The following is a 15,690-nucleotide window of genomic DNA, read 5'->3' on the forward strand; positions in this document are numbered from 1 at the left end:
AATTATTTTATATAACTTCAATAAGGAATTCTTATGACACGCGTATTAGAAAATCAAGTGTTCCTGACACTGTAGTTGAATACGTGAAAAATAAGTTTCACGAGTCTCGACCAAATATGCCAAAAGTCTCTAAAGCAATTATTTTTTTCTCAGTATACAGAGAGATAAAAATCGAAGTTGTTATCACTCGCCTTTACAACGTAAAGTAATAAAATTTTGAATATAGTGAGAGCGCGTTACTTCCTATCTCTTAAATCGGCTGAGTTTGAATTTCAGCTGAAAACACATTTGCTCGTTACTCAAAGTATTGGTCGCACTTCATCGAGCTCGTAAATCGTAAATTCCATTCTGTCGAATTCTTTCAAACGCATTCATTTTAGTTAAAGTATATAACAGTAGGAAAGAAAATAATCGTACGGAAGTCCGTGAATTGGAGTTTCAAGCTGCCGCAGAAAATACCGGAAAATACTCTTCGAAGATTCTTTTTTATTCATGCGCCGTCTCGATTCGCGTCAATCACAATCTCCCATATTTACTCATACTTTTATCAGTAACGATGTAAATGAACCACCACGCATTTTCATCGCGTCGCTTAACCCATCCGGAAGTAGTCGCGGACTTAAATCATACCGTTGAAAAATAACGGAAAAAATAACAAAAAATCGCACAGGAACCGAACAATATACATGGAAACCTGGTCATCTCTTTCCTTCGATTTTTAGTGAATTCTTTGACAATAAATTCAACAAATTTTTCGATAATTTATATTTTATTGACTTACCAATTCCTTGTACGACGTAGAGATTTTTTGAATCCATTTCCGAAATTTCAGTAACACTCAAAATTATTTCAGCGCTCATTATCCACTCTGGCTATTTACCGGATCTTCCGCGACGATTCACCGGCCGAAGGAGTAAAAAACCAAAAAGGTGCATGCAGTTGTTAAACGCCTCTTTAGCGTCGTCGTTTCTTTCGCGTATTTACGAAAATTAGCGAGTTGCTCCGGTAAGAACCACTTGTCAGCGCTCACCTATTGCAAATATTTCGCAATGAAGAATCCACGTTTAATTTTATCGCGTGGAACGATCGAGCTCAATACACAACGCACTCGCGCAACAATCGTGACGGTTACTAATTATATCATCGGTAGATGAAACTCACGAAACATTTGAAAATCACTGAATTTAACACTCTCTCATTCAACGTTTCAATAGTTTAAAACAACGACGGTATCGCTCATTCGTCACAGAATCACTGCACTTAAATTTTTTAATTTAAAAAAACTGTACGCGAAATTTTTTGTTCTTTTAAATCACTTCATCGAGATAAAAGAGATCGATAATTATTGAAATAAATATCCTAACACACGGTCAATTTTGTATTGGAAGCATCGTGTAAAAATGTGGTTTCCTTATCATCAGAAATAATACGAAATTTAGTAGTCGTTAATTGTTCATTAGTTTAATGAGATTCATTAAATGTTGTTCGAAGCTTTGGTGTCGTATGGGAAATGTTTTTGGATGCAACAAGTCGGTGATCACGGAAACACTCAATTCGGAGGTAAACCCAAACACAAATAAGCGTAAAACGACAAAAATTTGGATGAATCGGTCGATGGTTTAAAATGTTAAAGGCTGCGAGATGCTGTTCGAGCAGTCGAATAAAGGTTCATCAGGTATCATGATCCCGACTGAGTCGATTGTGCCAGAACAGCGATGTTTTTCCCTCTTTTTAATTCGTCTCGATCTGCTGATTGCTACGATTATGAATGAGGTTTGGTGGAAGTGGTAACTTTATACTTCGCAGCTTTATTGACTACTCTGCATCTCATCTGGATTGGTAGTAGAGGTGGTAGCGATCGGAGATTTTTGCGTCCTCGGTAATCGTCGCTAATTGCTATGACGGTATTCATTCGTCTTAGAATCCGAATGACGTCTCGAACCAAGGCGGCAACGACGGAGGATTATGGGCTGAGTACAACGATCGTGGAGTCAAAGAAGACACGCGAAGACGTCGTGACAAATAGATCATTCTCCTTCTACCTGAGTTTTCTCCTTCCTTCGATGCGCTTCGATTCTCTCAACTTGCGAAATTCCCGACGCCAAGATCATCCAGATTTACCGAGGAGAGTTCACCGCGTGATGGATTTTTAACAGCATTTTCGCTGGTCAATCTCGCCTGCAGGAAGCTCTGAGTATCCGAACGCTTTTTTCGGTTTCTCCGAATGAATTCTGAGCTCCAACGACTGGGGACTGAGCTCACTTCTTACAAGATTTTGCTTGTGTAAGCCGAATCGTTCGGTCCTTTGTACCCTGCAGAGTGTTGATCTTCGACGGTTCTGTTTGCTCTTCGAATGTTCGCTTCTCAATTATCGAAGAATTTTTGAATCGCGAAGAGTGTCGAGAGTCGATAATCCACGTTTACTTGGCACGTGTTGAAGTAAAGTCTTCGTCATCGGCTGTAACGACACTTGACCATTGGATCGGTGCACGGATACGACGAATTCGGAATCGACGGGGAGTAGCATGACTCTCTAGAACGGCGAATGATCCATTAGTTTTTGTTTAGGAAACTCTTCGAAAAAGGACTGCTGAGATTTGCATTAGAGAAAGGCGAAGAACTAGCGACAAAAACAGCCAAAACTCAACGCTTGCAATGACCGGCATTCGCCGATCGAACGAACGATGTTTCAGCGATGAAACTTCCCGAAATTTATCGACGGAAATTCACCACCGGCTTGTTCATCGTTGCGCCTATCTCGTACCGGTATTTACACTCATTAATGCTGTATATGGACACGAGTCATCGAACGATTGCAATTCTTCTTAAATACCAAGCCAAAGTCCATTCCTGTAAAACGTGTTTGATCTTCCAACAAAAGGCAACTCCTCAAGTTTTTTGTCTCGTCTCATCCCATACGAAATACATGGCTATTGAATCTCGGAGTTTACGAACTGCGTCATCGATACCTAACCGTGAGTCAACGGATCTCAACTAGGATAATTGTTTTCGGTAACGTACAGAATCGTTGGGATTTCAAGACGGGCCTGATGGACTGGTTTTAGTGCTGCGTCATTGACGGACGCGCCGATTTATGTTTATATTCCCCGGAGTCGCGTGTTTATGCAAATCAAAACGTCTGATCACGCGCTCAAGATCTTCACAGCTGATCACAACAACGGAAATCCACGAAATCCTTAAAAAATTTTCTTGCTTTCATATTTACATTTGGTCGTCTAATCCTACGATAAGTCCTTCAAAAACACGAGCCGAGTGACGAGCAATATTTTTCTTGTCATCGCGTAATTCTTCGTAAATATTTTCATGCGACTATCGTTGGAATATTTTTGTTATTCTCTCTCGTCAAGTTCCTTCCCAATGCTTCCGCTCTTCGATTATAATTTCGTATGTTCATTCGTGTGGAAAGTTAAAATGCCTTAATCGCTGTTTCCTCGCTGTTCCATCGGGATCACATAGTCACGTGGTCGGTGTAAAAAAAGTCCTGACGAGACACTGATAACTCTGTTTGCCGTTTCTCACTTCGTGCTTCCTTCTAATTTATGTATTTTCTGTATCACACGTTCTCCTTCATTTATATTCGTTTATTAATATCTGATTGAAGATATCTTGGAGATAAAGAGATCGGAGAAGCTCGTGCGTTAACTTTGGAAATGCGAAACAGAGACTCGGGTCTTACGAATGTGAGCTGAGTTCACGCGCGCAAACGACAAATGCACATTAAACTCTCACGTGAATCGTGAAATGATTCCCGCGCTCGAGGAGCGAGATAACTGGGTCTCGATGAGAAACCGGAGCTTCGCGAAGGTCGAGGGACCAACGAGTCACGAAGGTCGGTCTCTTCTCCGATCATTCAATAATTATATCTCGACATTATTATTTTCACCAGCTCGACCATTTTTTATTCATTTCTTTGAAACTTGAAAACTCCAAAATGACACACTTTTATCCCGATTCCTCGGACCCTCTTTCCATCTGCTTATCTTCATTTCATATTCATCGTATTGAAGAAAATTTTTTTCATTTTTTCACTTTTGAAACTCGATGATGGAAAAAAAAAATACTTGAATCTTATCAATTCACTGGTCTTTTTGTATTTTTCGATAGAGACTCGAAAATGTGAAAAACCGCATAAATTTCTAGTGATCCGTTCAATCGATTTGTATATTCGTATCCCGAAATTTCGTTCACTTTTGCAGACTGACGTAACTGTTTACCGTTTTATTTAAATCACAGTCGCGCACAATAAGCGATCTCAGATTATCATGATTCGTTAATCGAGATCGAATCCCAAGTAGTTTGATAATTCGCTGGATATTTACATGAATTTTTATCGATTAAACTGTTTGTTTTTTCCAGAGGTTATGAATGGAGCATGGGAGTCTCGAAGGGTGTGATTGAGGAAGTGAAAAAGTCGTGATATCGGTTTGTGTACACGGTGTGTTAAGCTGCGATATGAAACTCACTCGGTGAACCTGGGGGCCGGAAGGTTTGTTGTAATATGTCAGGCACAAGCCACACGCGAGGCCGAGGGAGCGAGCACAGCTCAGGTATGAGGAGAGACGCGGAAAGAGCACGCTCGTCTGCACCGGCTCAACGACTATACGCCGACAGGTGTCGTCCCATGGGTGGGGGATTATATAGACCTGCGACGAGCTACAGTAGAGCAGAAAGCCTCTCTGCCAAGAGCTGCCTTTTGCTGCTGTTGCTGCTGCTCGTACAAGCCTCATTGAATGGAAGTGGGGGACTCGATGCCACATAGAAAGAGAAAGAGAGAGAGAGAGAGAGAGAGGAGCTAAGAAAATCATGAAACTCCCAGATGCGGAGAAGGGAAAATGTGAATTTAACTATGAGACTGGGCTCAATGCGAGACTTAATGCAACCAAGTGACGAACCAGGATCGATTTCATGTCGGCAGTTCCACGTTTTCCCTGGAGACAACGATCCTTCGAGAAGCGAAGAGAAAAAGCAGCGATCTCAATGTCCTTTTCAACTAAATGACAAACCGGTATAGACTTCCTCAATATAAACTTGAGAAATACTTTCGTGAACATGTTTGTGACGAATTGTGGTAAAAAAAAATAATTTTGAACCCCGGACAGTTTTAACTTCCCCTGCCTTTCCTCCGACACTTTTTCCCATCATAATAATACTCATGACACAGGAACAAATGATTTATTCGGAATCACTGGTTCATTCATTAAATAAACGACTTTTAATCACGCGAATTCTTCGGTGCTGTGAAAGAGTACTGATGAAGAGTATTAAGTAGGAAGGACAACCCCGCAATCACTCATGACCTTACCCCTTATCCCGGTGTCGTTTATTCCATTATCGTATTTTAGGTCCCATCGTTCTCTACTCTTTCTCCGTTTCACCGTTTCGTAGTCGTTGTCGAATGCTTTCTCGAGTCGATAAATGGGTGCGGTAATGTCCACGCCAATAATAAGGGTTTGCACACACATACGCACTCAAGGCAAGCCCTGCGATAGTGAAATATCCCCTTAAAGACTTTCTTTGTCGCACTACGTGCTAGAGTGCGGTATGCTTCAATAGTGATACATCACTTAAGGGGATATTTATCAAGGTATATATGTGATATTCAAATAAAATCGCCTTATTTCCTCGCAAGAATTGAGTTCCAACATGAAAAATGTATCGAAACTACGAAACAGGGATCGTATCGATTTTACTATCGGTTCAATATCAAAGAACAATGGCGTAGCTGAGAATACGTTCTGCGGAAAATGACAGGCGTCCGCGATGAATCGTCATCGGCTTCCTTCGTTATTACACACGATGTTGGACTAGAGTTTGATCGCGGCTGTTTGTATAAATAAACACGTCAATCTTGCCCGACCATAAGTTACCGATTACAACCTCGCTTGAGTTTCCTGATTTCCCGGCGTGCTGAGGTTCTTTCGTGTGTTTACGATTGTTGATTTTGAACTTCGAAAAGCCTCACCGGAACTCAGTTGTTCCGGTGATTACATGAAAAATATTAATTACCGCGGGGATGAGCACTCGATGCAGTGGCACGTAGCCAGCACGCACGATCGTTCAAGGTCTCCGGAAGCTGAACGAATAATGAAATTGATGCGGAGAAAAATGTTCGGGTTCGATAGAACTCGAAATAACTCAACAGACACGTTTGGAAATGTTGAAATTCGATCTTACTGGAGTTACATCCAAACGAGTGCCACGCGGTGAAACAGCCAATATCTACGATGACACTTTATGCACGCCTACCACCTAAGGATAGTCAAGGTCACGTCCAAAACAATGGGAAATCGAAAGAAGCGATATAAAATGATTGGAAGAGCAACTGCAATCGCAGTCACACCTAGAGAGACTCCGACGATGCTTTAGTGTACTCACAAACGCACAAAGATAATGATGAAAATTGGGTAAAGCCCATAAGTCGAGAATACAAAGTACCTGAGTCACGATAAGACCTCGTCATTGATAAACATATTTACATAGACGATAGACGTCTGTCGAAATGTCATTTTCTACCTCGAGGGCTCACCGTGCCGATAATCGTATAAGATTTCTCGTGAACCCAGCAACTACATGGAGCTTGTCTCACGCATGATACATTAAAAAATAATGTGACTCGTCAGACTCACGATTAAAATGATCAATGTTCGTCTGGGGATATGATCATTCAAATAATCGTCAATTATAAATTGTATTTTGGAGTTATTGTTGAGTTTCGAATAATTTTGACGAGCTCGAACGCATCTATCTGTCATACAAATGAGAAAATGAATGTCCTTCGATCGATAAGGTTACCGAGAGTGTCGACGAACAGTCTCGCCATGCATGCTAACGTCACCGCACGACTAATAGAGCCTCAGACTCGAGGTTCGTCCGCAGACCCGACGAGAAATGCGTTAAGTCGGTAACGTGTATACAGAGAGACCGGCGGCATCGCTCGCTTTATTAGCGTTAAAAAAACGTTTCGCCAAATGACCTCGAACGACCGGACAATAAACGAGACCGAATTTTTCCAAAACTCATCGTAAACAAAACTCGGAAATGAGTTCACGTTCAAATGTAGTACCGAAATATTCGGTAAAAAATTATTTTTATTATTATTTAAAGGAATGGAACTCTGGGCGATGAATCATCTGACGATTATACATATGGGCCATTCCATATCAAATCGACCACTTTCAAACCCGACCCTTTACGATTTGGCTGAAACTTCGTAATCTCGTTTTTCCCTATTGAAGATATTCATGAGAATTTTTTCAAATTTCTTTATGCAACCCAAAAAAAGTTATGGATTTTTCAAAAAAAAGGTTTATTTTTTTCACACAGCTGTAACTTTTTCAAAAATTGAACCAACTGGGACGTTTTTTTTCAAAAATTTTGTTTTCGAAGGTACTTTTAGATAAGAAATACGAAAATAGTTTTCGAAGTCGAATTCTATGAAAATTTTCAGTTTTTTGGAAAAAATCATCAATTTTTCAAATTCCGACACTTTTAATTTTTTTTTATTATCATCTCGAAAAAAACTTTGATTTATTCTGCAAGTAACCCCGTAAGTTGTTTAGTGGGCCGATTTTTTTTCTATTTCTTTTCATTAAAAAACAAACTTTTTTGTTTGTTTTCAATTTTCAAGTCCTCCACATTCAAAAAGTTTGTTTCGCATCAATATTAATCTTTCTGAATGATTTTAAGATATTTCATACCTAATTCCTAAAATATTTAGATAGATTTATTTAATAATTGAATATTTCATTTTATATTTTAGCAATAGGACAACTCTAATCTCCATTTCTCAAATCTTAAAGAAGTCTAAGGTGAATATCTGCGATCCTATCTATCTCTATTCATAAATATATCTAATTTAAAGAACTCTGAGGGTAATTAAACTGTACTCATAAATAAGAACGTTCTTAATAACTCCATGTCAAATTATCTCTAATCCAAATTATCTGTAGGCTTAAAGATCTTTATTTTAAAACGTGTCTATTTTAATACATCTCATACGCATCTCTACTCTTAAATATTCGCAAAAAAATCTCTCATCCAATACGACTCTAATCTTTACAACTTCAGTCCGATACAACTCTGAAATAAGTGAAAATCAAGTTGTACCCGAATGAAGTTGTAAAAGATTAGATTCTTAATAGGGAAAATGAAAGATTAATGTCTTCAATAGGGAAAAACGAGATTACGAAGTTTCAGTCAAATCGTAAAGGGTCGGGTTTGAAAGTGGTCGATGTGACATGGAATGGCCCATATGCTTTTTCGAGATTTCTTTCATCATTTTTTATTTCAACATAATTTATGTCCTGGAGATGATCTTCCACAATTGATCATAATTTTGATGTCTGTGATCCTGCATGAATGAGCTGGCGCTCTCGCTCATCATGAAACAACATATTTTTGCCGATGTTTATGTGAAAAATTTCCTCGTTTCCTTTGTTTTTTTTTTTTTATGTCGGTCAACCTTTCATGTTCTCCGCACCGCCTTAATGGGAGTGGACAACACGAGTGGACAAAGTTCAAAAGATTAAGGAAAAAAATGAAGTAAAAATAAACGGAAAAAAATAAATCAAAACGTCGCCATGCGGATGAACTAAAATTTGTACCTTTAGCGTACAAACAACACAATTTTCACTAATTACCGACCATATTTTCAAACCTCCGGTGAGAAATTCATAAATCGTTGAAACTCAAATTCACTAAAAAACGAAAAACTATAACTTTGATACCGCGACTTTTGACGAAGAGCTTCGAAGTGTTGATCAATGTGGCAACTAAGTTATAACCACGGGGAGTTTGAGTAATTTTTCGATCGTTCTTTCACAGGTGGAAAGAAGTTTGATGGAATACAAGAGCACGATCGATATCGAAGGTGAAAGATAACCGTATCAAGATGCTAATTAACCGTTCAAACATCACGTAAATTTCAAGTTTGAATCTCGCCACGGCGTACCACAGTTTATCATCTCGGGTCTAACCGACCGCGTACGAAGCAAATTTATTTAGTCTCTGCGCTCCGCTTCTATACTATAACGTTCAACCTTGTCATTTGCCTGCTTCGGTAATAACAGAAAGACTATTTTATCCGTGAACGACGCAAATCTCGATGTGCTTTTGTAATTTAATATTGATTCAATCCACCCCTCGAGCTCTCGGCTCTATTTGAATTTATATTTGTGATAATTCACGAGTACCAAGGCTTTTCATCGTACACAGAACATGATTTTGGGGGCATCATTGACTGCGTAGAATGTATAAATACGCGAGGAAAAATTCGAGCATCTGCTCTTGTATCAATGAACTTTTTGGGACCAAAAATCTTTCGATGCAATAGTATTTGTGAAAATTGCAACATTTTTTTACATTTTTTTTTTTTTTGGTACTAATAGCACGTGTATACATCAATATATGCCAAGGTCGTATAGAACAGCGAAAGTATCGAAAGGCACGAATGGTCGACTCATCGTGACCGTTTGTACTTCATCAATTTCGGTGTTGAAAATCTCCAACCGATGAAAAGCCTTCTAAAAAAATTTGAGTCAACATCCATAGTGTTTGAAATACAATTGAGAAGTTGTGCTCAATTTTTCCGAGTGCTTGCTTAAACGAAGGTTAAACGGAATGAGTTAACTGAGACTGGGCTACAAAGATACGAGAACTTCACCTAAAAAATTCAAATTTTCATTGGTTAATTAACGCAATTAACAAGCCCTGCGCATGAATGCTAATTGTAATTAATGACGAATGACCCTCTGCTCCAGGTGTGTGTGAAGTCGTTCGTAAAAAAAATGGAAAAATCTACTAAAATACAATGTAAAAAAAAACCGTTGAACAAAATGATGTAACAAATCGAATGTTAATGCAAAAGCAACTCTTTATTAGACAATAAAGCGTGATACTCGGATTAAGACGAAGACGAATAAAATTACGGTACTACCTGCGACTAGGTGGAAATCGATGTAGTAATTGTGCAATTAGAGAATCGAGCGAATGTACAATCGAGCCTCTGGACTAAGGACACACCTTCTTTTCATGTCTAGATATACGGAACGACAGGCGTGCCTCCTCGTTCTTCGAAGCATTATCCTCCATCTCGTATGAAATCAACATAGCGAATTAATAATAATTCTCCCGAGGAATTTGAATAATCGTAACGAATGCGACGAAGCGAGCCTGCACTGGAGCGATTCACGGACAAATCATGCGTGACATTAATGCCAATGGAAAAATCTAAGTTTTGCTGTGTTTTGAAAGAAAACATCGCGATGCACGTGCGCGCAGCTTGAAATAAATTTTTGGTCATGGCAGGAAACGTCATCAAATGGTGTTGGAAACGAAGAACGAAACGCTTTCGAGGGAACCGGGATTCAATGATCAACTTTTCTGATTGTTTTTTCAAACGTTCTTCAAACAACGCTGAAGAATTTTTGCACGAATTCATTTGTCGAGAAACAAGTTTCTCTTTCTCTCTCTCTCTCTCTCTCTCGCTCTAAACACTGCATTGTTATCGCCGGGTAACACGCAACCGTAAAATAATACGGGACACTGCGGTGCAACCTTCACCTTGAAGGTCGTTACCGAGCCGCGTGTTGCGCTCGTCAGCATCCTACTTTCCTAAGCAGAACAGTTCGATCGATATCCGATCTCATCGCGCCCGGAAAATGATCGATTTTGCGAAAGAGATTGAGATTCACTGCCATGAATAACGCAGAACTCTGGGAGTCTTGCCATTAAAACTCTCGTCAAGTGTGAACCGGTTTAGAATTGCAAAAAAGTTGAGTTTGTGATGTTCATGGAGTTTCTGTTATTCTGAATGAAAGTAGTGCTCGGCTTATTTTATACGAAAACTTTATTACGAACAGATAAAAGTAATCGTTGAATTTTATTGACTGTCAACGAATCCGACATGCTGCCAGCGGCAAATATAAAATTCAATTACTTAACGAGGCTGTTGGGAGAGATGTTTAATTTTCATTCCATTAAAATTCTCAATCTTTCCGGAACGTCCTTTGAGCAACATGGCACATTATTTCCGGATTTTGTAATGATACGTCGATTTTTTTTGCGTCTAATCGTCGACGCATTATCTCACTCCATTTTTTTCCAGCAGTCCATTCATTTTCGACTTTGAACAACCTCCATAAAAACCGTACGACTCAACGTTAATCGAATATTCTAATGAACTTAGGCAATAAAGTCTGACACGAATCGGGCAAGATTCATCCCGGAACTCTTTTTCATTTTCCACCAGTTAAAAAATCATTAGAATTTCCTAAGAAAATGAAGTGAGAAACAAAAAATAGTGAAAATTTAATTATTAAGATTGATGAGGGTGTTGATGATGGTGGATGCCAGAGAAACTAAAAACAAGGATTCTCCGTAAACGAAGATCTCGCAACTGCGGTACACGACAGACAAGTTCCTGTTTTCATCAGCAAAAGTTCAGCTGAAATTGTCTGAAAAGTCTCGGTGACCCCCACCATTCGCTATCGCCATATTTTTGTACACAAATAATGATTTGAAGTTGCGGTTTGTACGATGACAAATGTCACAAGGACGCGCAAGATAAATTGAAATCACATGCGAGATTAATCAACAACTTTAGCCCTCACGAATAGTACACGCTCGAAGCAAGCGACGTGTGTGCATACTATTTGCCTCGATTGCTCTCAATGAGTAGCGGTGTGCCCGTAGTTAACGTGAGTAAACCAGACGATCTAACGGGTGGGATTTTATAACTGCAATAATGGAAGCCTCGTGCTGGGTGAATCTTTTTTTCAAAATCAAACATGCAGTTGAGAAAATATAAAATTTCATAGAAACGATAGAAGGAGCAAGTACATTTTTTCAGATTTTTGAAATTTTGGATGATGACGATGATGAGCAGTAATTTAGTGGCAGATGAAAATTCGTGTACTTTTTACTGTACGAGAATGAAAGTGGCATGTAACTTTTCAACTGTTAACTGCACGATCACATACTTTCTGACCCATCGTGCAAAAAATTTTTCCCATCGTTTTCCACCGTTTAAAGAACGAGAAACCAGGCGAAAAATATTGAAATAATGATCGGATCGAAGATTGAAAGATTCCGAAAGCCATACGATGCGGCCACGTTTCGGACACCCCTTACACAGGGAGTACGTCTTCACGTTTTATAAAGCGAGTTACACGCCGCAATTGCGCGAGCCCGGGCACGCACGAGGGTGGGAAGTCACGTGAAGGTTATCAACGTTTGATTGTACGATTGTCTCGACTGCTCTGCTGTAACTTTTACTACTCGAATACGCGAACTGGCTCACCTTTTGAACCGCAATGTTATGAGGCTTTGTTGGTAATGGTCGTTTTTGAGAAATGGGTTTCCGGTGACGAATCAGCAAACACTTACTTTTGCTGTATGTCGATTGGTCAGCGTTCATTTCCAAATAAAAGAACATCGACATCGATTTTGCTTCCGGGTCTGCTGGAAATTTCATCGCCAAATTAAAAACTCTCGATTCGGAGATTCTCGTTCCCAACTACTGTGCGAATTTTCAAAATCCGCTTTAAATTTCCCCTTTGCCAATGTCCGCAAACTGAACAAATCTTAAATTCGCGAGGAACTAACACCAAAAAAAAATGGGCAAAGACAATACCCTTGCTGTAAAGGATGCTCCTGAAATCGTTGACAAACTAACGATGCGTGTTACCGATAACCGATTTATGAGGTGTCATTGACGAAACGAACTGCGATAAGATACCGTGCGCATAAACGCGAATAATAAAACCGCATTTAGTTTTCTAGTTGCATGACGTTCGAATGTGGAAAAACTTTCGTTCTATAATTCTCACTGTACATTTCCGTTTTATCCAGTTCAACTTGACTGGAAAATATATATTTAACTGATTTTGAAATTGGTTAGAATTTAACCCGTAGATACTACATTGGTGCAAATTTGCACCCACGAAAAATTCAAGTGTCTGGAACTTCGAAATTCCTTTCTTCTCGATTTGGCCATTTTTCTATAATGAAACTTGGTTTTTTAATTTTTTTTAACCATCGTAATAGATTACTAAGGAATTGTTACCCCTAAAAAGTCTCGCTGTAAATTTAATTCCACACATTCATGGATGAAATAAAATTTTTTGAAAAGTCAAGGTGCAAATTTGCACCAGTGTGATGATCGTGTAACCTCAAAGAGAGTGTGATGTCTACGGGTTGAACGAAAATACGTTCAATACCATAATGACCAACCAGCACTCTGGGAAATAAGTTGCTATTTTTATGTTGTATCAAGTTTCACGTATCGTTAATGTATTCAAATTCTCGGAAAGACTTTATGTTTTGTATATATATACGCTCGTATGTTAAACAGGCTAATATCCGGAAGGAATCAACGTGAACCATTTATACCAGAATTATTGGCTCCAGCGTCCTTCAGAACCGGACAGCATCCGGAGAATGTATCGTCGTATCGTGTATAATCCCCTGGTGACTTATATATGTGTGTTCATATTCAGAATACATTTTGTTTGAATTTCACTTTGTGCACGCGATTGTATGAGAGTTTGAGGATTTTGTGAGACTGATGTTAGGGACCAGAGTCTTTTCGATCGAGATTCATTAAAAATTCATGAGGTTGAGCATATTTCGTGCATTATTTAATGTCAGTGCTTTCAAAATTTTCTCTTTTCCATCATTTGTTTCTTACCAATTGCGTAAAATGGATGACAATTTATTTTAAAAATTAGAGAAATTACATCGCTGCTGGGAATTACTCGTCGTCGTATCTGCGCTCGAGTTTTTTTTCGTTTTACTTCTCTATCAAAATGTTATACATACCGAAGCTCCGGTGGAGTGGGCATTGTGAACATGCATGAATAAATAATGTGTCGTTAATCCGAAATCAATAAGCTCGAGCAGAGCAGCCTTGACAAACATCACCATGACTTTTCTCCGGCGATTAATGAAACCTTTCGTTTTGATCCTTAAATACCACGTGGCACAAATGAGAAAAAAATTTCTCCAAAGTTCACGTGAAACACGAAAGAAAAAGAGGATAGTTGATCGAGAGTAATGAATTCATTAATCGATGCACGAGACACGAATGAATTTGTGACTAAAAAAAGCGAATGATTGGCTCGAAATTCAAGAGATTTCATAGGCATGAAATTATTCGTGAAATTTATTAGCATAAACGATACCGCGAAGACTCGACGCGTGGACCATTCAATTGCAGAGTTCGACGACACGCTTACGTGCGGAGTAGAGAAAGACTCGCGTGCGTTGTGCGACGAACTCGAGCCTGGTTATTCAATAATCCTCTCACTTTCTCTTCAACGTTCGGTAATGAGTTTTGGGCATTTTGCGAAACCCCGACGAAATCTCGTCCAAAATACTACAGTTGAAACGCGACGAGCGGTTTGATGCAACAAGATTGATAATACTCGTGTATTTCGTTATCGCGAGGCGTTTCAGTACTTTTTCCATGTTCAGCGTCGCGAGGAAGCTATTTTCTTTAACATCGAAATGCAGAAAACCCGTTTGAGTTTTTTTCCGTAACGTAGGAAAATCATCTGGAATTTTTCGATCGGATAATAACGAAGGCTGAATTCTGTATGATCATTTAAATGCTTAATAGAAAGCAATGAATCATGCGATGCATAAGATTCAGTATAATGTCCAACACGTGAGATAAACGCGAAGACGAGCGTCTCAGTAAGACGTAAAGATTCCTGAGAAAATGACGGCTTTAGGGGGCACCGCGAATGCCCTCAACGCATGGACATTCGGGTCCAAAGTCACAATGCGAGTCTGTCCCAAATCGAAAAAGAAGTTGTTTTTGCACATTTTCAAACGGAAGTCGCTGCGTCAACGCAGTTGAGTTCCGAGTAACAAACACATGTCAATCTGCTCCTGCGTACCGGTGACTTCCCCGCTAATTAGCAGTTCAATCGTGAGAGCTAATTACGCCATCATTGGCGAGGAAGAAAGAGGAGTGAGGAGGAAGAGAGAGAGAGAGAGAGAGAGAGAGAGAGAGAGCAGAGAATCGGGACATTTTTGTACTCCGGAAGAGCCGTAATCACGTCAAAAGATCGATGTGTGCGCGTGTGTGTATTTGTGATCGGTAAATCCGCCACGAGTACTGAATTAATTTGGTGCACGCGACGATGCACACGAGTCGAATGGTCGGTGATGAATATTCATCGACCGCGGTGTACACGTATAAGAGGAATAGGTAAATAGACATTTATCCTCACCGGGAGTAGCGTCATGGACGAACAAATCGGCCGCCACATTAATTCGCGTTCGTAGATTGGAAGAAAAATAAATGTCTGTGACATGACTCATTCCGGGAAACGGCCGTAATACACGTACTTTTTCAAAACTTTATTTTGCGCGTGAAAACATTGCAACGGGGCTAACGAGGTCGAATGCTCCGCCTCTTTAACGCTCGGCGGTTTGTTGATTTTTAATTACGCAATTAAAGGAATACAATCGAACTATCGGTGCCGCAGAAGCATAGTTTCACGTCGACGAAAGTTAATGAACACACTTTCGGGCTCGATTTTCCTGCGCAATGTCACAGTTTTTTACTCCAGTATAATTACCCGGTTGAACACACTCAAAAAGAAGCTCGAGTGTTCCGGAATCGTTTGAATCGAGCAAACCTCAGCAATTCCTTCGAGCTGT

At 39.6% G+C, this 15,690-nt stretch overlaps 1 protein-coding gene across 9 annotated transcripts in view; it reads right to left on the reverse strand.

The window, feature by feature from the left end:
- The window catches only part of LOC122419089 (uncharacterized), a 106,971-nt gene that overhangs the window by 82,779 nt on the left and 8,502 nt on the right, over window positions 1-15,690 (reverse strand). The window contains exon 1 of one of the 9 annotated variants that reach the window (XM_043433371.1): window positions 782-4,061. The exons of 7 other annotated variants lie outside the window; for them this stretch is intronic. In XM_043433371.1, the coding sequence (XP_043289306.1) occupies window positions 782-860 (79 nt within the window). In that variant the 5' untranslated portion in view covers window positions 861-4,061. Of the gene's footprint in view, window positions 1-781; window positions 4,062-15,690 lie in introns of those variants that run through there. One more of the 9 variants, XM_043433373.1, reaches the window with a different exon arrangement.

This window comes from Venturia canescens, chromosome 1 (genome assembly GCF_019457755.1).
Source record: "Venturia canescens isolate UGA chromosome 1, ASM1945775v1, whole genome shotgun sequence".
NCBI classification, from domain to species: Eukaryota; Metazoa; Arthropoda; class Insecta; order Hymenoptera; family Ichneumonidae; genus Venturia; species Venturia canescens.